This window comes from Strigops habroptila, chromosome 18, assembly GCF_004027225.2.
Source record: "Strigops habroptila isolate Jane chromosome 18, bStrHab1.2.pri, whole genome shotgun sequence".
NCBI classification, from domain to species: Eukaryota; Metazoa; Chordata; class Aves; order Psittaciformes; family Psittacidae; genus Strigops; species Strigops habroptila.
This window is the reverse complement of record NC_044294.2, coordinates 1,085,328-1,112,015: the sequence shown is the minus strand read 5'-3', so window position 1 is coordinate 1,112,015 and position 26,688 is coordinate 1,085,328. Positions and strand designations below refer to the sequence as shown.

Below are 26,688 nucleotides of genomic sequence, written 5' to 3'. Positions count from 1 at the left end.
GGCCAAACAGCAAGAATAAAAACATCTTCTGCCCTGCTTTGGTCAGTTTGCTTTACGTGCTGGTCAGTGCTCTGGGGATCAGCATTTCACACCAGTAACATAACCTTTTCCTCTGCTCTGGATGGGGCTCATGGATAGAGCAGTTTCCCATCACAGGAGGTGGCTTTGGAAGCATCAAGAACAGACACTCAAAGACTGCAGCATCATCTTTTCCTTAGGAAATACCATGGAATCGCCAGCATTGGCCCCTTTTTACTGTTCATTTAGCAGAGTTCCCCAAGGAGGCCCAATGAGAGAGGACCCTCTACCCTAAAACCTGGCTCTCAGTGGAAGACAAACAGGTTTTGATTTTATTGTGCTTGCTTCCTTAAAGCAGAACCACTGGGGCTTAAAGCCCTCCCAATTCCCTTGCCAAAGCTTCCCAAAGGGGAAATGCCTGGCACCAGCTGACGGGAGCGCTGAAACACATCCAGCCTTTGGCTCTCCAACTCTAGGTTCCTTCTAGGGTACAGATGAGCTCAAACAGCCCTGCTAAGATGAGATACCCTTGAAAAGAAGGTATACTTTCAAAACAGCCAGGTAACTTGTGAAGATTCCTGTTGATCCTGTACGATTTTACTTTCTGGCATCAAATGCTGTATGTGACATTTCAAGTGACTATTCTGATTTAAACTCTGCTTTGGATTTCATTTTGAACTTAAATTGCACGGCACTGTCTTCTCTGCCTCCCCCACAGCAGGTTGCACCAGTTAACCAAGCAGCTACTAGACTTCACATACCATCATCACTGGTGTGGTGCTCAGCAGCAACGTCCTGAACAGAGTCTTCTGTTGAGGCTCTCTCCCCGTGAGGGCTTTCACTATAGGAGAAGGAAATAGAGATGGTGCTTTACACTGGTAGAAATTGAGTTTCCTTATTTACAACAATCAAAGATGACTAGGAACATCCATAGAATCACAGAATGGTTTGGGTTGGAAAAGACCTTAAGATCATCCAGTTCCAACCCCCTGCCATGGGCAGGGACACTTCACGCTAGACCCTGTCGCCCAGGGCCCTGTCCAACCTGGCCTTGAACACTCCAGGGATGGGGCATTTACCACTTCTTTGGGCACCCTGTTCCAGTGCCTCACCACCAACAGCTTGGTTCCACTGCCACATTGCACATACTTTAGCCAGTGTGTTTAAAAACCAAGCTCAGTTTTCACTGAGTGATCAAGCAAAGTGAACACCTTCATTATAGCCTTCTTGTACACCACCAGGAAAGCCCAACTACAGATCTTTTAACCCAGACCTCTGGAGATGGTGAGAGGTCAGACAGCATGTTGGGCCTAGCTCCTCTCTGCCACGCCAGAATCACACCCTCAGCTGTACTGTTCCGCTGCTGTAACCAGCCCCTTAGACGACTGAGCTGCCACTTCCCAAGGGAAATGTCTCAATTCAGAATGATATTTCCAGGTCTGAAATATTTCCATTGCCATCTCCCTCCTTCCCTTTTATCACGATCTTAAATTGTCCCATTCATTTCACCAAACAACTCCCACAGCAGGATTAATTGCCTAAAATCTTTATCCACAGAGCACGTAAACCACCACGAGCGTTCATTTATGAAGAAAAGCTTTCACAGGATCAATAGACAACAAGTGGCAACCAAAGGTTATGTTTTGGTAAGAAGCTCCATGAGCAGCTCCCATGGGACAGAAGCAGAAAGAAAAAGCAAAGCAGCAGCCTTTATGCTACTTAATAAAGTTACAGAAGAATTTGAAGCCAAATGGAAGTCCCAAGAGGAACACAGCATTGAGGGCTAAAGTTTCACACAGACTGTGAAGTAATGGTGCGGACGCCAGCGTTAAAGATCCAAATACCGCACAAAGACCACGTGCCTCTTCCTATCCATGCCTCCAACAGCACTTTCCACCAGAACCCCCCTGCCCTTGCTGCAGACTGAGTCTCTCTGTCACATGAGCCCCGGGACACAATCATAGAATGGTTTGGGTTGGAAGGGACCTTAAAGCTCCCCTACTCCCAGCCCACTGCCATGGGGTGAAACCCAGCCGCCCAGTGCTTCCCACTGCAGCATCCCAGGTTGGACGGGGCTCGGAGCAACCTGCTCTAGTGGAAGGTGCCCCTGCCCATGGCAGGGGGTTGGAACTGGATGAGCTTTAAGGTCCTTTCCAACCCAAACCATTCTGGGATTCTATGATTCAGCTGAACTACAAGGATTCTCTCTGCCTCTTGCACGCTCTGTGTTGAGGAGCCCTATGGGCAATAACTAACAACTATCTAAATACCAGGGCTATGAGAAGGCTTGAATGGGAACCAGATGCTTCTTCCTGGCTTTAAGCAGCCCCCCTTGCTTGCTTCTACCCTCCTCTCCTGAATAGGCTCTCAGGTCTGGGTGGTCAGGAAAGGCAGTGAATGCCTTCAGAAAATCACTATTACCTTCCAGGATATTTTACCTCCTACATGCTCCTGTGAGGTGTCACCCATGCAAACATGTCACATTCGGATTCCCATCACCTTATGGGACAAAACCTCCTGGCAAAGTTAATGTGGTTCCTGAAGGTCACCAAGATTCTGCATTTTCATTTTCTCTACAATTCTTTCACATGTAACATCAGTTAAAAACATCAGAGTAAGGGGTAAAATTGCCAGAACCTCTTTTGGAAGTGCAGTTAAGTCTTCTGCACACAGCAGTTAGTCTGGAGGAGCCTCTCCTCACCCGCGTACGTGGAGCAAGCTGATAGTTAAAGCTATCCCGAAGCAAGTCAGGGAGACAAGGCTTGCTCTGTCACCAGAGTGCCTGCCTTTCCAAACTGGATTTATTTTAGTGTATGAAAATAATCATTTGCATTCCTGGGACACTGGAGGAGGGAAGGGGAGCCGGGGGGAGAAGCAGGACACGAGTTAACATTCCTCATTTTCAGAGGGAGAGAGCAGCTTGGCCGGTAGGAAAGCAAACACCTCCTTTCCTTCCCCCACTCCCCAACCTTCCACCTCAGATGACAGGAGCCGCTCTGCCTGAATTGCTTCCAGATGTGCCTCTCGGGCTGCGCACGCGGCCGGGCCTCGGGAGCTTTAAGCTGGATGGAAATGGTGATTTTGCATTCCTGCCTCTTCCCTCCCCCACCAGCCGCTCTGCCCTGAAAATTAAACCATGGCACAAGCTTTCCAGGTTCAGCTGCGAGTGACCCCTGTGTCTGAAGCAAAGGCACTCAAGACAAGCAGGGAAAAAAGGCAAAAGCAGGAGAGAAAACAAAGAAGGAAGGGGGGAAAACAGAAATGATTTAAAGATGATTGATTTTGGCAGCTACCAGCAGAACGTGCTAATCCATAAATAAATATCCAACCATTCATCTTCTCCTCTATCATACCAGTAATCCTCGGTGTTTCCACCTCTGCTATACACCGGACCCTCCAGCTCCCTTGGTCCTGGGAAGATGTTCTCATGTTGGATGATGATGGTTTTGATCAATTCATTGACATGAGCTTGGCAAGAGACTTGATCATGACCTTCAGGCACAGACATGAGCGTTGGCCCAAAGCAGATGGCTAAATTGTAGGGATCCATCATGTTCTCTTCACTGAACTGAGATAAACTGCAAAAAAGACAGAAGTGGGGAGGAGGGTTAACAACAGAAAACATCAGCATCAGCATCATCTGTTAGAGACACGCAGCTGAGCTTGAAGGTCTGCTTTGTGCTTTCTGCTCTTTAAAGCTGATCGGCCGCGACATGAGTGCTCTGGGTCCGTGTAAAAAGTGAGACACTGATGGCACTTCACAGAAATGCAATAGAAACTGCAAAGGGAGTTTGAAAGCTTGAGACTGTGGAAAGTACTGAGCGCTGCCTTTCCCGGAGAAGGACATTGTCTTTAATTCTTCCATGTTATCCCAAGGATACTCACTGATTGAGGAATGCAAAGAGGTATCTCATTACAATCAGAGTGGTCTTCGGCAGGTTCAGAAGCACTTTCCGGATGTGGAGCGCTCGCTCTTGTAGATTATCCATTGCTGAAAGGAAGAAAGAACAACACAGAGTCATCCTACCTGCAGCTTGCCACTGAGTGCAACCACAACCAGCATCCTATGATGGTTCCTAAATTTAGGATGATTTAGCAGAGCAGCGAACAGAGCAGCAGCAGGATGAAGGATCCTCCAGCGCTGCCCGGCTGCAGAACCTGCTGCAAAGAACCTTTGACAATAAAGGCTCCTCAACACGTGGAACTTCACTGCAAGTTCCTTCCTAGCGTGGGAGCACTGGATGTCATCTGCCTCAACAATGGCACAATAGCTCATTCAAGTTAGCTCAGAAAGGTGGGTGTTTAAAACAGAAACTGTATAACACTCGGAGGAAAATTAACATAGTTAAAGGGTGAGGCAAAACGCTCTGTGTGCAGCAGCCTGCTGAGAAAGAAGTGGGCAGCATAAATCATCTCAGAAGGGAGAACTTATTTGGAAGGAGATTTTTCTTTTCATATAATGGGAATTCAGCCCTGTCAGTGCATTTATGAGGAGAAGAAAACCACGAGCTGTTTTAGAAGCACTTATCTTCTGCTTTACTTCAAAGGCCGCCACCGCAAAGGCCATGTCACTACTTGGACAATAGGATCATTCTTTGATTCTGAAGGACATGGCAGTAGCCAGGCCATTTAAAATGAGGTTGTTCACAGACAAAACCCACAAACAACCCTCTGCCTACCAGAACCACCTTGTGAGACCATCCAAAATGTTAACAGCTCGACTGTGACTGTCCTCCTGACTGATATCCTTTAACAGGAGTCAAGAGATGGCCCCTCGTGGGTATGAAGCTAAAAGCTAAAAACAACTGCTGCCTTGCCAGCTGAAGAGATGTCGTGGTCTCAGCGTGCAGCAGCATGGCAGCAGCCATACAGGCAGTGTGCATCTAACAACACAAAGGAAAGCACCGAGAGCAAGAAACCTGCTTCTGACACCTTCTAATGAGAGGTCTTCCAGGTTATTTTTCACAAGTGGAGGTTTTGGGTTTATTCTGTTTTAAAGAGAATCCTGTCCTCAAGCAGCATCTCAGAAAAATCCACGACACAGCCCTTAAAATCTATTCATTTCTATCTCCTTGCTCATTCATAGCAAAATTACTATTAGAGGAAGGCTGGCTGCGAGCAGGTAACTGCCCAGTCTATAGCTAACAGAGACCAGGATACCACTGCAACACAAACCCAACCAAAGTAACCCCACAAAGCTTACTCTGCAGTCAGGAAAAAGGGGAAGAGGAGGAGAGAAAAGTGGGAGATGAGAAAAGTGAATCCTATTTCTTTTCAGCTCTTCATATACTTACTGACACAGGCAATCAGATCATGAAAGATGTCCTTGGGGAAGAGAGGGTGCTCCAACCCTCGAAAATAGAGCTTCAGAACTCCTGCTATTGAGTCCATGTCATGGTCATTCTGGTCCCCAGCCAATGGATCTTCCCCTTTGTGACAAGCAAAGAAAAGCAGGCAAGAAAAATCAGAATACTGGAGAGAAGCACCGGACTGGAAGGATGCACCTCAGCTGGAGAACAGGATTTATGCAGCACCAAGTTAATCCCACCTACTCCAACAGCACCACAAGCATCTAATGTTGAATTGGCTTGGGGGGGGGGGGGGGGAGTTTCTGACAGATAATTTGTTGCTGCAGATACGCCACAGTTTGTCTGGATTACAAAAGAAAAGATACCCACTTAAGGCGTTATTCCCTAGGGAAAACTCCCTATCAGATATAATTAGATTTAATGATGGGGCAATCCTCAAATTGAAGCTATATATATCCATTATGTGACTGAAATTACCAAAGCTTGCCTATTATCTTAGTAACACCCAGGATAATAAATGGGCTACTACAAACCGGAGCATTATCCTTGATATTAAGTGCCACCAAGGGTTCTGGCTGAAGTAATAAACTGCAGAGACATTATTGTTAGCTTTGTCACTTCTGTATATCATATGCTTCATGGAGACAAGCAAGATGAAGTAAAGAAATATAACATCACCTTTTTATTTCCGCATGTTAGTGCAGGAACAACTGGCTCTGTTTCCAAAATGACTGGTATTGGCTTTATGTGAAAAGGGGCCTGATTCTGCTAGAAAGCCTTTACCTTCAGCCTGTAAGACACATTCTGCTTTCTCTAGTCTTGAGGGTTTTCATTCTCAGGTAGATGGAAGATGAAGACAGGGGAAATGAGATGCCACATTTCACACATTGTTCATTAAATGTCTCTCTTCTCAAAAGCAAAATAAACTTGCTATGCCTCATTAAAAGCTGTCTCTCAAGCATAGAATACACTAACTCTCTTCTTTTACAGTGATGTATTCAGGGAACTGACACAAGCCCTGATGTTTCCAGTGACCCAAGGAGGACTGGGGAGGCAGGCTGTGAGGACTGCCTGAGGATCATGTTCCTTGAACCTGCCCAGCCAGAAACTCATGGGTCTGGAGGCTCCCAGCCATTCCCTGCCTGTGTAGGGCATGGTTCTTCACATCCTAAACCCAATCTATTAAAAGCTGTGTCAAGTTAACTGTGGCTTGAAATGTACTCTCTCCCTTGCTGACATTTAGAATAAATGTAGCCTAGCTGTGCCTTCGTAACATGGAAAACATCAAATTGCCCCCTCCAGCAGCCAGCCTATTTGCAAAGAACAGGGGGAGAGGGTAGAGAAATGCGGTTACACCCGATAATGAAATTCTCTATATCCTTTCGTGTTACAAATAATCAATAAGCTATCAGACACGAGAGAAAATTGAATTCAGAGCATTTATTATACAGACGCTCTACAAGATATAAAGCATAATGCCAAACAAGTGAGCGTTCAAGGTTAATGAGCACTGGGGAGGTGTTTGGGCTGGACTCACTGAGGAAACACAAGCATCAAAGGAACGAAATATCACAAGCTGCATTCACACCAGGCCTTTTTAGGATAAATACATACATTTCGCAATACCTTCCCAGATATTGGAATAGATCTTCCTTACCTCTCTCAAATGCATTTTTTATGTCATTTACTTCAACTTGTGACCCAGACACTCGGAATATTCCTTCATGCTGCAAACCTATAAGACAAGAAGAGATGTTGATAACAGTAAGATAAGATAAGCTGGCACTTTCATCAGCTATTAGCCTAGATAAGAAAGGAAACATAAGCAACACAGGCAAAAAAAACACCATATTTTCCTTATATGTCCAGACACATTCAGAATATGTAAAACCAGAACTCAGCACATGGAGAAAAAATATTAACCCCTCTTTGTAATCTGACAGAGTAACTGGGCTCTAACTGCCACGTGTGTTATCTTCTGCCCTGAAGGATCCCCAAAGGATTTTACAACCCAGAGGAAGTCGTAAACTAACAGTATATCAACCAGAAGTAAAATATGGCCAACGACACAAGGAAGCACTTGATTTTGCAAGAGCAATACTGCAAAGGCCCAAAGCAAATCAGCCAGTTAAAATAGAAGCATTTAATTACCCCAGCCTGACCTGCTATCTAGGGTTTGAGGAGAGCCTTTAAGCCATTCCTGCTAAAAAGTAAGCATTAGCAACATCATAAAACCCTGTTATCAAGGAGGCAAGACGCTCCAATATACTACCATCATAACAATTCTGCTGGCACTTGTTAAGATGAGGAACAACCATTATAAATCAACTAATGAACAAAGTATATGCTTCATGCAGGGAAATCAGCACCCCTTCACTCAAGCCTTTTAACTTCTGAAACAAAAAATGTTGCAGCATCTTTGCTCTACTTGTAATAATGGCTATAAACTAATAAGCTCTTTTATGGCCCCCAAAACAAGAGGGACGTGGAGCTGTTGGAGCGGGTCCAGAGGAGGCCCCGGAGCTGCTGCGAGGGCTGGAGCAGCTCTGCTCTGGAGCCAGGCTGAGACAGCTGGGCTGGGGCAGCCTGGAGAAGAGAAGGCTCCTGAAGGGGAGACCTTAGAGCAGCTCCAGTGCCTAAAGGGGCTACAGGAAACCTGGAGAGGGGCTTTGGACAAGGGCCTGGAGGGACAGGACAAGGGGAATGGCTTTAACCTGCCAGAGGGGAGATTGAGATGAGCTCTGAGGCAGAAGCTCCTCCCTGTGAGGGTGCTGAGGCGCTGGCACAGGGTGCCCAGAGAAGCTGTGGCTGCCCCATCCCTGGCAGTGTTCAAGGCCAGGTTGGACACAGGGGCTTGGAGCAACCTGCTCTAGTGGAAGGTGTCCCTGCCTGTGGCAGGGGGTTGGAGCTGGAGGAGCTTTAAGGTCCCTTCAACCCAAACCAGGCTGGGATTCTATGATTCTCTTCAATGTGTCTGTGGCCTCTTTCTCTCCATTTCTGCAACTGTTTTTATCACAACGGAACCTTTGCAGTACGTGGCTGCAGCTGGTAGCTGTGACATGCTGCTCTGAACAGTGAAAAGAAACAATCCCAAGTGCAGAGAAGCAAGAAGGAAAATGACATTCATCCCACACCTCCGCAGTGAAACATTTCAAAATGTCACTCAGGCTACCTCCAACAACACTCCTTCCTGCAGCGCAAGTGCGTCAGGCAGCTTTAGCACTGCTTCTGCCTAACATGGGCTTGTGGTATAAAAATCACATCCCTTCCAGCTCCAAACTGTACCTTTGTGCCATGATCTGACATTCAGCACAGGAATCGGTTGAGTCTGTGGGAAAATCTGTCTAAGTTAACCCAGGAGTAAGAGTCTAAGAAATGAACCCTCCTGATGTGCAGATGGAGGCCCTCAGTGACATGAGTTAGTGGTGGACTTGGCAGTGCTGGGGTAAAGGTTGGACTTGATGATCTTAAAGGTCTTTTCCAACCTAGATGATTCTATGAACCCCATTTGTCATGTCCAGTTCTCACTGCAATGTGGTTTCAATGATTTTTCCAGCAAAAGTCCAAGTATGGCCTTAATAAAGGATTAAAGCACTCGGTTCTTCCAAGTGATGCTGAGAATGGGGCTCGAGATTAGAGTTTCTAAACTGGTAATTAGACAAGGAAAATGGAAATGGGACCCACTACCTGACTCTGTTGTGGTTAATGAAGATAAATTCCATCTCTTTCTAAATATGTTAATTCAAGGTTGGTTTACATGCTCCTAACAAACGATACCAATTAAAAATGAAAGCAAATTACAATAAACATATAAAATCTTTATGTATCCAAGGCTGTGAAGTTAACCTTGGAAACAGGTATAAATCATCTCATTGTGGCAATCAGCAAGCAATTAATTCACTACTTGACCTCCTACAGTGTGTTCCTCCTCCTCTAGGAAAAGCATTGATTGTTGGTGGTGAAGGCCACACTTCAGGGCTCAAAGCAAGGTGAGTGGTGGTGAGGCACGAGTGGTATCTAAGGATGGGAACCTTATTTTACAAGAAACAAAGGGATGTTGTTGGAAGAACAACATTTGCAAGGATCCCTTTTGTCCATAAACTCACCATGTCTGCTAATGAATCGTATGCAGCTTTCCACGACCAGGGGAATGGCTTGTGAGGAGTCCTGGAGAGAGAGATTTAAACAAGAGCAGTCAGAATGCAGAGTGACGGTAAAAGTGGAGAAAAGAAGAAGAATTGAAAGCAAAATTATCCTCTCATCTGCCACCTTCTGCTTCCATGCAGTTCCACATGTGTTTAGTGAATAGCCCAGAGTGACCTGCGGTCACAATTCATTCAGTAAGGTCTCTGCTCATGGCAAAGAGTTGTCAGTTCAAGGCCCCAGCACAATAACATCTTCTAGATGGCCAGTTTCCAGCTTATACAACACTCAGTATGGAAATGAGCTTTTACACTTTGCTGGTCTCTGCTTCACAGATTACTTCCCAGACAACTGAATTTCTGCAGTGGCTGCAGTTATTCCTCCCATTTTGGGGAAGAGCAACTAAGCAACCAAAGTGCTGCAGTTTGCTTAAGGTCAGACGCCAGTGAGTAAAATTACCATGTGATTAATACTTCAAGTTTCTGTTTATGCAGTAGGAACTTGCAGAGAATCACATATTCTGGGTCCCCAGCAGAGATTAAACCTCTCCAAGCAGTTCTGGTTTAAATGCTAGGTGCCAATCCCAAAACCCCATTAAACCCCATTAAACCTGAGCTGTGGGTTCAGGGTTTGCAAACACATCACTTTTTAATTCAGGTTTGCAAACCAGAGGCAGAATATGCTTCTGAGACACCTCAAAAACTACCTGTGAAAACGGCAATCACAGCACACACAGGCTTCATTTGCAGCATAGGAAAGGACCATTTTAGAGCAATTAGGGACAACAATTAAGCTTAGAAAATGAGAAAGGTCTGACTCTGCATGGCAAAAAGACAACTTGCTCTCTTACTTCATTTCCAATGTACAAAGAGCCTAAAAACTACAAAGCAGCCCCCCAAGGTGGACTGTATGAAATCAAATTCCAAGCCAAATTTTATCTTTACAGTATCAACAAGAAATACTTTGGGTTTTTCCCTATCTCAAAGAAACACATTTGAGCTCATCACGTATTAAAGGGTAACAGATTATCCGTCACAGCCAGGGAAACAAAGCATCCCTGTTGTAGGTCTTTACTACTAGAAGGGGGAATGGCTTTAACCTGCCACAGGGGAGATTGAGATGAGCTCTGAGGCAGAAGCTCCTCCCTGTGAGGGTGCTGAGGCGCTGGCACAGACTTTTCCCAGAGAAGCTGTGGCTGCCCCATCCCTGGCAGTGTTCAAGGCCAGGTTGGACACAGGGGCTTGGAGCAACCTGCTCTAGTGGAAGGTGTCCCTGCCCGTGGCAGGGGGTTGGAACTGGATGAGCTTTAAGGTCCCTTCCAACCCAAACTATTCCATGTAGGAGAGGAAGGAAGGATAAGAAGCACTTGCTTGCTTTCCCTCTATCCTCCTCTACATACACATCCCTGTTCTGTTACTTAAGGAGATGTTTGTTACCTGCTTCCTTACGGTGGAGCTGCGCCTGCCGCTGGGGAGAGCGGAATCGCCCATGGGTGCAGGAGGGAAAAACAGAAGAGAAAAGTCAAGATAATCCTCTACCATGCCTGTCCATCCGGTCGGAATTCCAAACCACACGTATTTGGGAGGAGGGAAGGAGCCAGACAGACAAGTCAATCACAGGGACTTAGTCTCATTCAATTCATGGAACTTCAGGAAGATTTTAAGTAACTTTAAATCACTAAAAACCTGAAACAGACACAAGGGAGTCCGCTGCTTTGACAGAAGATTACCCTTGACATTCTAATTCCAGCCACGTGGAAATCTGTCCTATAGGGCCCCTTGGTGAAGATGAAGTTTGTTATTAATTGCTCAGAGCTGTGCTCCAAAAGAGCTGCTCCACGGAGGGGAGAAGCAGGTGGGAGCAGGCTGGTTCCTACCGTGCTGCTAACAGCTTCCACTGGGGAACCCTCAAACACCGGCACACACCACCCAGGCGAAGCCTTGTCAGTAGAAACCATCGTGGTCTCATTTATTTTTGTGGGTAGACATTAATTGTAGAAAAATAGGGAAAAAAAAAGCCTTGCTTGGCCAGGATTCTTCCCCTCCAAATTGATTACTGGGGTTTAAAATTCCTATAGTAGCTTGTAAAAATGAAGCATGAGTGATAGTAGGAGAGAGGCTCTATTGTAGCACTGAAGCCAATTCCCTGCTAGGGTAGATGGCTGCTGAATTCTAAATCAGGTGATGAGAAGTGTGATTTTTTCAAAGGCTGTACAATGTGTTAATTCAGGGGAAATTCCTTTTATCAAAATCAAAACCTGAATGAAGGGAAAGAAATGTGATTCCATGGGCTGTCACCGACAATAAGGTCTCTTTTAAGCTATTAGCAGTAATGATTCTTTGCTATTTAAAAGAGCTTCATGATGAATAATATTTTATTATTACAGATGTCAGGCTCTAATTAGGACCTGTCAGCTTTGCTTTGCTGGAAGGGATGTGAAAAGTAGTAATGACTCCAGATCGGTAGCAATCACCTTCCTTTTGTTAACAAGGCAGGATGATGCACAGCCCCTGCTCCAGCTCCTCGTGCCCAGTGGAGTTCCTGGAATCCATCAATTTGGAGATGGAGATTTGTTATGTTTTAGCAAAAGCCCATCAGGAGAAGCTTAGTTATGGTTCTGTGATTGGTGCTAATTATAAATGAAAAGTTAATTCTCCGCAACCTCCGTAGTGCTACAATCCAGAGAGTGTCAATGAGATGAAGAGTTTTCCAGTTTGTTTAGGGATGTGGATCTGCTAAAGAGAGGCCAGAGGAGGCCCCGGAGCTGCTGCTCTGGAGCCAGGCTGAGAGAGCTGGGCTGGGGCAGCCTGGAGAAGAGAAGGCTCCTGAAGGGGAGACCTTAGAGCAGCTCCAGTGCCTGAAGGGGCTATGGGTGTTCCAAGCCCAGGTTGGACACAGGGGCTTGAAGCAACCTGCTCTAGTGGAAGGTGTCCCTGCCCGTGGCAGGGGTTTGGAGCTGGAGGAGCTTTAAGGACCCTTCCAACACAAACCAGGCTGGGATTCTCTGATAATCAGCCCCGTACACAAACCCTGCAGAGCCACTGGGCCATCTCTGTTACTGGAATAGGAACATGCTTATAAAAATCTTCATTTGAAGATCTGAAATCTTAATTTAATCTTAACATGACATTCAAAATCTCAATGTCTCTGGGTGACAGTGCCAAATTAAACAGCTTCTCACACCTAGCCATCCCCTTCCTCAACCAGATCACATGCAAGAAGTGCAAGACCTCCACGGATCTCTTCCCCACCCAGCCTTGGTTATTTTGAACCCCAACCCAGCTCCCAAACCTCCTGATGTAGTCTCACAACTGCAGTGGCAGCCCAGGGCCCCAACAAGCAACGGGAGGTGTTTAAGCAGGTTCTGCATCAAAGGAAATATTCCTTACACACCCAGCCAGAGGTTACTAAACAGATACATAAGCTGCACCACCACCTTGCACTGATGTAGGTAACTGTGATGGTATTCAAAGCCATATGAACCAGCATGGACTTGCTTGTATATTAGCTAAATAAGTATTTTTAACTAACAGATACAGATCCTGGGCTGGTAATAGATCTAGAATTGACTAGACTGGCCTTAAAACATGATCCCTTGAGCCACACCTACCTGGCAAGGGAGCAGTCAGTCCGTTGACCTGGTAAGAAGACAAAGAAATACAGCATTAGGAATGGAAATAACACTTTCAAAAGCTTTGTAAAGCCAGGTTTGGAAGGAGATAGAGGAGAAAAGCCATTGGAGAGGGAGAAGGCATCTCTGGGGAGCTGGACAGGGGTTGCCCCCCGCCAGGAGCACTGCTGGAGAGAGCACAGAAGCCCATCCCCACGCTAAGGATTCCTTAATGCAGCAGCGTTTTAATAACAGCACAAGGAAAGAGACCTAGAAAACTTGTGCTATTGGGAATTGGCCAGGCCAGGCCTTCTGCTGGTACAGATCATCAGTGAAGCCACGCTGATTTACAACAGCTTAAAAATCCCCCTTCCCTACGGCTGCCTTCCTGCTCCTGGGGAGCTGGAAGAGTGAACGAGGGAAACATCTAATTGCTGATGGCTGACAATTAGTTGCACACATCTTGATAGCCACTTTCCTCTCCCCACGCAGAGCCAAAACAGTGCATAATTTACAGGAAAATGTTATTCTGAAGCAGAATTTCCAGCCACCTGTCCCATTCCCATCATAGAATATTCATATATAGAAATGACATGGCTGTGGCAACAGCAAGGGGCTCCTATGGAAGGGTGACAAACCTGTACAGTAGGCAGGGACATAACTACTTATAGATAGGAAGACTCGCTGCTATTTTTATTACTGGAACTTGTCATCTTTAGATTAAGGTAATTTACAAGAGGACTAATAAATGTCACCTGAGGATGGGGCAAAGAAGAAGAAGAATTATAAGAAACCCATGAATTCTGCAGCGACTGAGGACACGCAGCTTATTTTTCACTAAAGGTTCTAATCACACCCCAGGGACTTGTGAAAGGAATTTTATTTGCCCATTTCCCAATTAAGGGACATTTTATGGATAAGTCTAGGCACGGTCCCCAGTTTGTACCATTAACCTGCTAATGGTGGTTTGGAGCTGTAATGTACCTCCCTTTCTCAGCTCCCTTTGATCTCCCAGATGACAAAGTGAGCTCTCCCTGACACACACTGGGTCCCTTCACAGGGGGACTGAGGAAACTCTGATTTGCAAAGCAACCACGAGAAAACAGAAGCAGCCTTTAAATCTGCATAGCAATACAGGAATCACATTTAATTTCCTCTTCTTTTCCCTCCACCACAGCTTGAGATGGGTTCAGGGGGCAGGCAGGTTAAGAGGAAACAGGGCTCGGTATGCAGAGGTCAGCTATGATCCAGGAATGTGATTAGTCACAGGGCAGCCCGGGTGTCACTTGGAGATATTTTGAAGCAGAAGCAAAATACCCTAAGGACACAGATCTTTGGCTTCAACCACCCTTTCTACAGCTGAAGAGACGAGCAACTTGAAACAATAAAGCTCAAAATGATGGCAACATCCTTCCCTTACCTTGTGGTTTTGGTCTGCTAAACACGAAACTCTTAATTACCGTAGCAATAAGTATTGTAGTTTTTATAGTGCATTTTTAAACGGAAAGCAAAGCACTTCAAAAGCCACATGCTGTTTAAGTTTTCATTCAGAAGATTTGCACACCGTAAACTGTGGGGAGTCCAGTTAAGTTCCAGATCAAAACACGAGCCCTGCTCCAGCACACCAACCCAGGAATGAGTTGAGCCCTCTTTTGACCTGACATTTAGACTGTTAAAACCTTCTCCTCTGCAAATACGAGGCAGGCAGGTTTCTATGGAAACTTGGATGCATAGTTGAAGTGTGTCCGGCCAACAGGATTTGCCCATACCATGAAGGGGAAGAAACCTGCCTTTGTTCTGACACTAACAGCAAATGTACAGTCAGTTCTGGCTGCTGCCCCTTGACTAATGCCCTCTGGATAGGCAACATATTTGACATGCTCTGAAATGTGTTTGATTCTTCTAATAGAAGCCTGGGCTCACATGCACTGGTTTGGTCTGGACTGAAGCCACAGCGGTGAGCAGCAGCTGAACTACCACGCAAATAAAACGTCTGCCCAGGCTAACAAGGAAATACTGCTCAACCCACAGTAAAATGGAAATCTCAAGGTTTACCCTGATACAGATCATGAAGTGAGAAGTAGAACACGCATGTACAGGGAGAGGACAAGATGAACGAGGGGGTGTGTGCTTCATCTTATCCATTAGTGATTCATTAAGCATTATCTGTGCACCATTAATCCAACAGCCATGGAGGTCATTTGGCTTCTCCAGCATGCAGATCAGAAAGATAAATTCACAAACCATGAGTATGGCCACTCTGCATCAGACATCCAAGCCCACTGCACACAGCTGACTAACTGGGTAAGTGCAATAGCCTGGCTACCAGCAGTGAGGAGCAGCCCCAGACTCACTTTCTCCCAGGGTCTTCTGAAGAAGGTCGTGTTTGGCTTGGAGCTTCGTTATCAGGTTCCTGCCCTCCAGGTACTCCTTCATTTTCTGTGAAAGTGGAAAAAAACCAAGATTGTGAGTGGAAAATTAATTTCTTTGATTGCATTTTAGGTTACTGGATTCTGAACATGCTGCTGAAGAGAGAATGAAGAGCTCATAGCTGTAAAGTGGAGAGCTCGTAGCAGCCTTCCAATATCTGAAGTGGGGCTTACAAGGATGCTGGAGGGGACACTTCATCAGGGACTGCAGCAATAGGACAAGAGGGTGGCGTCAAACAGGGGAGATTTAGGTTAGATCTAAGGCAGAAGCTCTTCCCTGTGAGGGTGCTGAGGCGCTGGCACAGGGTGCCCAGAGAACCTGTGGCTGCCCCATCCCTGGCAGTGTTCAAGGCCAGGTTGGACACAGGGGCTTGGAGCAACCTGCTCTAGTGGAAGGTGTCCCTGCCCATGGCAGGGGGTTGGGGCTGGAGGAGCTTTAAGGTCCCTTCAACCCAAACCAATCTGGGATTCCATGATCCTATGAATCACGTTGACATTTAGCATGCAAAGGATGATCTAAGTCCTCCTGGGTTCTCTAAAGCAAACCTGGAGGCCAGTCCACCCAGATCTGCAGTGCAATTTCTATTGTTTCACTGTGGAATCAGCTGAATGTTTGGCATCTTTTCAAGCCATCTGAGAAGCTGTCATGCCTCTCCCCTGCAGACAGGGTGGAATGGAAATGCACTTCCCTCGCGCGTCACGGGCAGTGAATGAACAATCTGTTTTAACAAACTAAAAGGCTGCTACTGTGCTGCTTCTCTCACTTAACCTCCCTCACCCCACTTTACTTGTCAAATAGTACGTCTGCCTCCACGCTGGATGATACTCAGGGTTGCAGGGGGGGCACGGGACAAAACAAATACAGATATTATTGAAGTTCAGATTTGTTCTCTGGGTGAAACATTACACAATCATGCAGTCATTTCCACCCCCCTTTCTTTCTGGTTTTTCACAGCTCTGCAATTGCTTGGGTTTTTTTTTTTTTACAGCTCTTTCATCTCTTGTTTTGCAGTTCAGAACAGCATTATTTATCTCCAGGGTGCTGCAGTGCATAAAACACTTTGCTGTACAGTAGCTGTCCACATTATAATTAGGACACGTTTACATGCATAGACCAGAACTCTTCAAATACCTCATGATTCTAAAGAATGGCCCTGTGATATGTGAAACATTCAGCTAGCGAAATGAACACAAAGAAAGGATTCTCATTTAATAAGGAAATGTCCCAGTTCTTGTCTTCATCTTTCCCCAAGTCCATCCATTTTCTTCCTGTTCTGGTCTAGTATAGCCAAATTAGACTGAAAATCCTTGAGGTGAAGAACAGTATTTTAACAATGAGAGTGCCTGGACCCTGCTTGTCCTGTGCAGGTCATAACAATAGCAGCCTCCGTGCAAGATGTGAAGAACCATGATGGAATATACATATATATATAGAGAGAGAGAGAGCTGGGCTGAGGCAGCCTGGAGAAGAGAAGGCTCCTGAAGGGGAGACCTTAGAGCAGCTCCAGTGCCTAAAGGGACTCCAGGAAACCTGGAGAGGGGCTTTGCACAAGGGCCTGTAGGGACAGGACAAGGGGAATGGCTTTAACCTGCCAGAGGGGAGACTGAGATGAGCTCTGAGGCAGAAGCTCTTCCCTGTGAGGGTGCTGAGGCGCTGGCACAGGGTGCCCAGAGAAGCTGTGGCTGCCCCATCCCTGGCAGTGTTCAAGGCCAGGTTGGACACAGGGGCTTGGAGCAACCTGCTCTAGTGGAAGGTGGCCCTGTCCGTGGCAGGGGGTTGGAACTGGAGGAAGTTTAAGGTCCCTTCCAACCCAAACCAGGCTGGGATTCTATGATATACAGCAGTAGCAGTGAGGGTGGGGGGAACCTTCCAGGAACTAAGGAAGTGTCCACCACGGGCTCTCCAGCAGTCATGTGTACTGACAGCACAGACAAAAATGTCTGAGTTGGGCCTTTAATGAACTGCCAAAGTGTGTGTTTTATGTCCCTTGGTTGACAACACTGGAAGAAAAATATCACAAGAATTAAGTCCCTTTGGAGTGTCTCAGCACTTCCTATTCCTGTAGTTAATACTTCAACTTTCTGTTGTTGTTTTAGAAGAAAACAGGAAGTGTGATCACTGTGGCAAAAAAAATGACCATATTTCTTGACATTTCCCTGCAGAATCTGCTCCCCAAGTCCCAGCTGTGTGTTTTGCTCCATCAGTTAAATGGAGCACGCTCTGGCACTCGCCCATGCTCACGCTGATCACTCTGGCTCCGAGGCATCAACGATGGGCCTGTTAAGACCATTGCCTGCCTGCAGATGGGCACCAGGGATTGTTTGAAGGGAGCAGAAGAGAAGGTTTCTACCCAGTGCAGCATTTCATGCATTCTGTTTCCTCATGCCTAACATTCTGTACCCTGCCTGTTACAAGTATGCTTATGAATAAAAAACCCTCATTTTAAAATAAGGCTTCAGGCTGTTTTCAATGAATTAAAGAGCCATTAGCATTTGATTTGTGCCTTAATAAAAACAGTAAAAAAGAAGAAAATAATCAAACTACAGGAGAACTCCTAAGGATTTAATTTCTAGCAGAGCACAGCTGGAGTCAGACTAAGTACAATCAGACGCAAAGCAGCAGAAACATCCTCAAGTCATGTTATCCTGGTGTTGTAAAAATGAAGAGGGGAAAGTGTGTTGTTAGAGACTGAGCATTTGGCACCTACCAGCTCCTCACAACCATGCAACTTTGGCACCCTCTCTGAGCCCAAACCCACTGCAGTATTGTTCCAGTGAGAATCCCTGGTCAGGTGGCACATATAATCAAACCAAACACAAACTGTGCTGTTAAACAGGGAAGTTCAGGTTAGAGTTAAGGTAGAAGTTCTTCTCTGTGAGGGTGCTGAGGCGCTGGCACAGGGTGCCCAGAGAAGCTGTGGCTGCCCCATCCCTGGCAGTGTTCAAGGCCAGGTTGGACACAGGGGCTTGGAGCAACCTGCTCTAGTGGAAGGTGTCCCTGCCCGTGGCAGGGGGTTGGAACTGGAGGAGCTTTAAGGACCCTTCCAACCCAAACCAGGCTGGGATCCTATGATGATTCTAAGAACTAAAATTATCACGTTTTAGAGGTGAAGGGGATTAAATCATTCCTCTCCCCTTCCCCTCTCAGGTAGGGTGGAATGCCAGCTGGATTACACCCAGCAGTATGAGTTCAGCACTGACAGGCATCCTCATGCTGGCTCCAGTTTCGCAGCAGTGGTACCCAGGCCACATCCCCAGTTTTGCCTCCTTGAAGTTGCTGCTGCCTCCTTATCCAGCTATCTGCATTAGCCCGGTGCTAAGTCAATCATCATTCCTATGCCTTTCACTGACACAGGGAAGTTTAAGCTTCTATTCTGAATACAAATCTTCCTTCAAAGCCCTAACAACAGAGCAGTCTTGGCACCAGAGTGCAGTGACATGCCTCTAGTGGAAATACAGATTATACTAGCATAGAGATACTACAAGCAGTACTCCTTCAGTTCAATCCCCATGGTGGCATCACTATCTTTACCTAAGAGCTCTGCCTTGCTAGCAATGCAGTACACACTAATATGGAATATTCTTTCAAATAAGTATTTTCCTTTCCATTCCTATTCCTCGGCATTTAGCACATCATAAGGTATGAGGGGATTTAAATCTCTGTTCTGCACTACACTTTGCTTTTCCCCCTACACAAAGAATGCCTCGCCCAGATCACTGCACAGCTCTGTCCTCAGTCTTATTAACATCCATCTGAGTGTTTGCTCACACGCTGAACAACCTGCTCCTTATAGATTCAAAGCTTGAAATCCTAATAAAGGGCAGTAGATCAATCAACCAAGCATCCGACTAGGCTGGTTAGAGAGGGCTGCCATGGCCAGCTCCCTTCTCCACAGTTTCAATAACCAGCCTCACCTTCTACAAAGGCTTTTTCATTTATTTAAGTCAAAGCCTGACAGAGGCCATCCTGCCAGCAAGTTTCATCTGTACAGAAACTTCAGGCTTCTAATAAGCAACACCATTCTTGGAAGAGGAATGTAAAGGGCATTAAGTATAGCAAAAGATGCCCAAAGGACTGACAAAGTAACCAGGGTGAGAGGTATGATTTTCATCTGCTGGTTTGAAATATCTTGTAAATGGAAATGAATTCAACAGTTCAACATCAATCTAATTTAGGGGAAAAAAAACCACAACACTGAGTGTGTTACGAAATTCAATCTAAAAAGCTCTTAGCATCTTGTAAAAATGCATCGACTCAATTAAAAGCTGATGTGAGCTGAAGCTGTAAGATGATAACAAAAAACGAAAGAGCTCAACATTCTTTTAGTTTGCATTATTTCTGAAATTGATATTTACAAGCTCTTAAGTTCTCCCTCAGACAAATCCTTTTAGATGCAGGAGAAATCAAATTTTTACACAATTTATCCACAGCCTAAGTTTGCATCAACAAAGGGATCCCTGTTTATTTGTCAAGAATTCAAAGCACCCGCTTTTAAACCCTAAGATACTTACTCTGCTTGTCCAAAATCAATCACAGCAGCGTTTTTGCAAGGCGATAGCATCAGTTTGCACTCTCTTGTGAGTGTAATTCTAAATACATTACACGTGCTTGTACTGCAAATTAACTCCTTACTGTGAAGTAGAACTGCTCTGTCTCCTGCTGGTTGGCCCGTCTCTTGGCAATGCTGGGTTTGCTCATGAATGTTTCCGAGACGGTGGATTTCACAGACTCCATCGAGTTGCTGTACTGAAAGCAGTCCGAGACATCAAAGTCCTCTATCGTGACTATATCCTGGATTGTCTGGAGTGTAGCTTCCATAGTCTTCTTAACCTGGCCAGCAAGAATGAGAGTGCATTAAAAAAAGGAAGACAGTATGTTACAAGTGAAAAAACAGAGGCAATAAGTACCCTGAAGTGTTTCACTAGATGCTGCAAGGGCTGGAGCCAGGCTGAGAGAGCTGGGCTGGGGCAGCCTGGAGAAGAGAAAGTTCCTTAAGAGGACACCTTAGAGCAGCTCCAGTGCCTAAAGGGGCTACAGGAAACCTGGAGAGGGGCTTTGGACAAGGGCCTGTAGGGACAGGACAAGGGGAATGGCTTTAACCTGCCAGAGGGGAGACTGAGATGAGCTCTGAGGCAGAAGCTCTTCCCTGTGAGGGTGCTGAGGCGCTGGCACAGGGTGCCCAGAGAAGCTGTGGCTGCCCCATCCCTGGCAGTGTTCAAGGCCAGGTTGGACACAGGGGCTTGGAGCAACCTGCTCTAGTGGAAGGTGTCCCTGCCTGTGGCAGGGGGTTGGAGCTGGAGGAGCTTTAAGGTCCCTTCCAACACAAACCATTTTATGTTCCTACTAATAAACAGGTACTACTGGTTTCACATCCTGTGTGCCATAACTAAGGTACAGGTTTTGGTCATTAACAGTACTGTCCATATAAACAAAAGGGCTGGCAGCACACAGAACCTGCCAGGAGCAGGACAACAGTTGTAATCTTATAGGCTGGGATGAGGAGGAGGTGTCTGGAAATGTAACCTCAAAGCAAAGAGTGTTGGAATGATCTTATAATCATCTTCTGTAATAACTTTTGCAACACAGCCAGTCCTATCAGCTCAAGGATGGGAGGAGATACGCAGAGATATTTTAAAGGATCCTCTCCACACACCCAGCTTCCATGCGAGATCACATACTTGGGTACTGGTGGCCACAAGTCTTCACCAAAGAGGATCACAGAAACTCAATTATTCCTTCCCCAGTCCCCAGTCCCCACTGGAAGTGGTAAGAGGGTTCTTGATCTGTGGTTCATTAGCTCACCTCTTCATTTTCAATCTTAAGTGTCGATAATCTAGACTGCAACTGCTGGCACCTCTGCACTAACTCACTCTGGACTGGTTGTTGGGCACAGAGCTGTGACTCCTGGAAGAGAAAGAGCACTGCTTTTAGAGTGCTAGGGGGAAAAAACACATAATCAAGAACATTGCAGTTTCTTCATTCAATTATTAGCAGCAAACATCTCCCAAAGTTCTTCATTTAAAACTTTGTAGCTCCAGATTTCAACCAGTGGAAAAGGTCTGTGTTCAAAAATAGCAGCTCCTTTCCTGACTGTGCTGAAAAGGGAGCAAGAGAGAACGTGAATATCAAAGAAGTAGTAGAAAATACTCGCTACTTGCAGTCGTATAAGCTTGTCATGTGTTTTGGAAGTCTGACGTGCTTTATTACAGATATTAGGCTAAATCCCACCGAACATCAGGAAGAATGTGGTTCAATGCATTAGCCAGGCACCCTGGAGCAGGCTCAGCTGAACGACCTGTACACTGCAGCAACAGGCACAATTCATGCATAAGGCTATTTCTTAGAGGCAGAAATTAGAGTTTTATCACACAACATCATATATTCAATGTGGTATATGCAGGACCATTGCAACAAGGCCATCAGCCTGCATTGATAAACCCTCACTTGGCCTTGAGAAGAACCAAGATAAATGATTCAGTGAATACGAGCCTGTTAAGTGCATGACAGCCTGCAGGTGATTCTTTTTCTTCCCACGATCTCAGAGGATACTGCTAAAGCACAGAACAACTGAGAGAGGTCATTTGCAGTCTGAGGGTTTCACTTAAGGGGGAAGAGACAAAGAGGAGCCTTAAGCAGCGATTATAATTCTTAGACCAGAAGAAGAGGCTGGCTGCAAGAGTCCTGACACTGTTTCCTCCGTGTTCAGGAGGAAAATCCAGAAATCCAACCAATTGACCTAAATTATCACATTGTACATGTGTTCCCATTTAGAACTGGTTTCAGCTTGTGCAACTTTAAACAGCTCCCAGATGGGTAACCACATCTTGATAAACCTATAAAGAGAGACATTTCCACTGCCAAAACCTAAAGTCTTTTGATGGCTTCGCCTCATAGGGAAGATGCACAAAGCACCATTGTAAATCTTTTATACTCTACAATTCCACACTCAAACCCCTCCCAAAACCAGCATTTAAGTTTCTTGTTGCCCCTTCAAATCTCTAACTTCAGTTTGTCTCAGAGTGAAGGGGTAAACTTGTGGGTTTAATGAGAGGTTAAAAGTGTTTCCTATCCACGCTTAGTATTATACTCCATGAAGTACAACACTTAATGAAGCATTTTCAGCTTCAGTAGCTTTGATAGCCAAAAAGTAAGAGTCAGTCATATCCTGACATCTATGCCATAAGCCTCTGCTTAATCTTTACATCAGGTCCCTTGGTTAAAGCTCCTCTCTTCCTCCCCAGAATAGAGCCAAACAGGTGGCCTTGTAGTGGGTCTATCTATCAAAGACAAGGGAAGTAAACAGGCAGAGCTGGAAGTGTTTACAGAGCTGGAGGACTATAAACTGACCATGTCACCCATGTGCGGCTGAAACTCGAACTTCATGGGTGGACAGAAGACGTTGTTGTACATCTCCATCAGGCGCTGCTTATCGCTGTTGGCATCCAGGTTCTCCACGGCGTTTTCAATGGCATCCAGACCCTCGTGCTTTGACTGCTCCAGGTTTAGCTCAGCAGACAAGAATGTCCTGAGCGCTCGGTTGAGGCTAGCGTGGTATCCCAGGTCACAGCACTGCTGGAAAAACACACACAATTCCATATGAACAAGTGACGAAATCCTGCAATGGATATTAAAATGCTTCTGAAGCCAGAAGTTATCTAAATGGGTAGTAAGTTGTGGATGTTTTATCATCTCACCGACTGCACAGGCACCTTGACTGTGGTCCTAAGAGCTGGCCCTAAACAGAGCTCTCAACCTATAATCCCACACCAAATGTCAGCATCATGTTATAATTAGTGCCAAGACAAGAACAGCTTAAACTTACAACAGCTTGCAGTCATGGAGTAGTAATGACTTCATTTCACGGTGTTAAACAAAAGCACCCTGGAAGTTCAATAACATGGCAGTCTATTTCTTTACATTCTAACCTTACTTTTAGGGGCATTGATTCCCACTGAACACACTCCAAAATCCTTACACAAAATTATTCCAAGTAAGAGGAAAACAAGGCATTAAAGTACTATCTGGAGAAACAAGCCATAGGATTTGGATCATGTGCAGAAGTTAATCTGCATCTAAATAATTCTACCCAAGATACAGAAAGCTGCTCAATTCAGTGTACTTCAGGAAGCAAGAACATGACCTGGACATCACAGGCATAAAGAGCAGAGTCATCCAAAAAGCAAGGAGCAGCCGGCTGGGATGACTTCATTGCTGGGGTGAAACAGAAGAGCAAAACTCTCCAGCAGAAAGTGGTCGTGGTCAAGAATTTCCTGGCTGTGACACCAGGGTGATGTCACTGGAAGACAATCCAGGAGCTTCATCTCCACTGTGGCTGCGCAGCCAATTCTTCATGTTTCAGAAGGGAGAAAGGAGCTTTTCATTCTGATCGGAACCAGCCTGAATTCTTCAGACATCCAGTAAAGGGAGCAAGCAAGGAGCCCACCTTCTTGGAGTTACAAGCAAGGTTACATACGCTAGGAGAATATCCAACACGAAAGAAAGAGACCATCTGCTTGATTGCTGCACTGCTCTGTAAGCAAAATTCACATGAAATCTCCTCCTCGCCCATCATTTGGGTCTCATCACTGTCATTGTGTGCAAACGCAAAAAGAAAAGGAAGGGGAGGAAAGAGGGAGGGAGAAGACCATTCCCTGCCTGCTCAGAATTGCTGTCACCACATGCTGCTCGATGCCTGGCTCCTGTGCCAACCAGCTGTGGCAGGTGTGGAGCCTGGTAAAAAGAGCTGCAGTTGCTGGTTAGGCTGGTGGCAGAGAATTAAAGGATATTATATTCAATCAGAAAGAACAAAAACCAGCCCCAAAAAAACCCCAACAACAAAAGATGCTTGATTGAGAATGTGCACGTGTGGAGGCAGTCTTGGATCGACAGCCGCTCCTCTGCATGCACATCACAGCGCTGTTCTCTGCAGTTATCTGGGGGAAGCCAGGATGAGTTGGGCCAACAGTCCAGCCGGGATGAGGATCAGCCCAGATTTAACAGGAGCAGTGACTCCTCTTCCCCTCCTACTGGGGGTCAGACCATTGCATGCCCACCCAGGGCGAGCAGCTCGCCCTCCCTGTGCTCGCCCTCCTCCAGCACGCATCCGCATCGGCAGAAAAGCCGATCCACTGCATAAGGGGAGGTCACTGGTGGGACTGGAATGTCAAATGGGACTTCCTATTTCACACACCACCTTGCTGAGCAGCAGGACTGCATTAAGACAAGAAAGCTGGAGAGGAGCTTTGGACAAGGGTCTGTAGGGACAGGCCAAGGGGAATGGCTTTAACCTGCGAGAGGGGAGATTGAGATGAGCTCTGAGGCAGAAGCTCTTCCCTGTGAGGGTGCTGAGGCGCTGGCACAGGGTGCCCAGAGAAGCTGTGGCTGCCCCATCCCTGGCAGTGTTCAAGGCCAGGTTGGACACAGGGGCTTGGGGCAACCTGCTCTAGTGGAAGGTGTCCCTGTCCGTGGCAGGGGGCTGGAACTGGAGGAGCTTTAAGGTCTCTTCCAACCCAAACCAGTCTGTGATTCTATGAACACACAAAGGCTTTTGGCTTTATGTTACTGAAACATTTGGCTTATGTGACAGAAAACATTTCTCAGCCCACTCCCCCTCGTGAACATTTTTCAGAGGCCAGGTACCACATTTATAAACGTTATCAGTCTCCCCATCCCTTTTCTGGGTTATATAAATGTTTGATGAAATCGTTCTCCAAGGAAATCAATTTTTTATAAGAATTTAATGATAACTCATTCAAATTCACTTCCCAACACGACAGATCATTAACCCTTTGCCAGTTAGCAGCTTCAAACAGGTCCCAAAAAGAAGATTTAAGAAGGAAGAGCCCTCTTGGTTTAGAATGTAATTTACACTTGGAAAGGAAACTGTGAGATCCTGGAGTAAACACCAATAGTAAACCTGCTCCTGGGAGAGCGAAATAAGCTTTAGGACTCACACATACACCCACGTTTTTATCTTCTTTTAGATTCTGTCCCAGTGACCCTTTCATAAATAGGAGTTAATCCAAACTTCCCCATTACTGTAATGTTTCATTAGCATCAAAGAGCTGCCTCAGTCCCCAAAGTCAGGAAATTCAAAACTACTGGGCTATGTCGGGAACAATTTATTGCTCTGAACTCACGATGAAGAATTAACTCACTGTTACCCTTCCCTGCACACTGGAAGCACACAATGTGCTGCACAAACATGACAAGTTTAATGCTGTTTGCCCAAATACAATCTACTTGGAAGCAACACTGAAGATTGCTTTTAGATTCTATTTCAAGATGCGGTATCACCAAATGACTAAATCAAGGAAAAGAATTAAGAGCTGGCTTAAAAATCACATTTTTAAGTCAGATGCTTCAGATAACCATCAGTCATTCTAACTGTTCATTTTTGATCCATCAGGATGAAAGGAATCTAAAATTGCTCTGGGTTTATGAAATCCAAATAAGACTCTTTACTATATATGAATCCTGAAAACGTACTAGGAGCAGACTGTTAGCAAACAACTGAACCAAGCACATTTGTATTGGGGGAGGACTTACAGATAGGACATTAAAAATGAGAGAGCTGAATTCTGCTGATGGCAGTGAAACGAATCCCTACCTTTCAATAGCAGAAAGTCATCAGTTGTTACAAAACCAAACCAAATGGTACAAGTCAGGTCGAGCAGATGTTTAAAAGCTGCGAACAGGCAGCAGGTACAAACCAACCAGGCCTCTTCAGCCCCACAACTGTGCAAACCATCACACTGCACAATAACAGTGCTTCCCAACCCATGCAGCACTGAGGAGCCTGACCTCCAAAGGACAGGCTTAAATAAACACCCAGCAGAAGTGCACTTCATGTCTTTTTATGATCAGCTGAATAAATGCATTATATATACTGTTAGGTATGATAATAGCTGACTAATTAATAAAGATCTGAGTGCTCTTTATTGCCTGTGTCTAGAGACACTTCTATCATTACCTCCCCCTCCTACAAGGCAAGTTCCCTCCAGGCTTTGCAGCAGAGTGGCTCTAGCAGTGCTTCAAAGCAGAGTACGAGCAAGCAGCAGGCAGTGACCCAGACACAAGGTGTTCAGTGTACCTGGTACTCCAGTTCTGCTGGGTGAAGAGGGGAGTTATGTATTTGTGAAACATCTCCGGATTCCTCACTGGTTTTACTGAGTTAAA

At 45.7% G+C, this 26,688-nt stretch overlaps 1 protein-coding gene across 4 annotated transcripts in view; it reads right to left on the bottom strand.

The window, feature by feature from the left end:
- The window catches only part of SRGAP2 (SLIT-ROBO Rho GTPase activating protein 2), a 98,996-nt gene that overhangs the window by 15,174 nt on the left and 57,134 nt on the right, over positions 1-26,688 (bottom strand). For 3 of the 4 annotated variants that reach the window (XM_030473428.1, XM_030473431.1, XM_030473429.1), the window contains exons 8-19: positions 22,858-23,082; positions 21,313-21,414; positions 20,143-20,340; positions 15,435-15,519; positions 13,081-13,108; positions 10,907-10,937; positions 9,434-9,494; positions 6,985-7,062; positions 5,313-5,447; positions 3,904-4,009; positions 3,372-3,596; positions 780-859 (exon numbers count right to left, since the gene is read on the bottom strand). In XM_030473428.1, coding sequence (XP_030329288.1) covers positions 780-859; positions 3,372-3,596; positions 3,904-4,009; positions 5,313-5,447; positions 6,985-7,062; positions 9,434-9,494; positions 10,907-10,937; positions 13,081-13,108; positions 15,435-15,519; positions 20,143-20,340; positions 21,313-21,414; positions 22,858-23,082 — 1,354 coding nt within the window. The remainder of the gene's footprint in view (positions 1-779; positions 860-3,371; positions 3,597-3,903; positions 4,010-5,312; positions 5,448-6,984; positions 7,063-9,433; positions 9,495-10,906; positions 10,938-13,080; positions 13,109-15,434; positions 15,520-20,142; positions 20,341-21,312; positions 21,415-22,857; positions 23,083-26,688) is intronic. The other variant, XM_030473430.1, reaches the window with a different exon arrangement.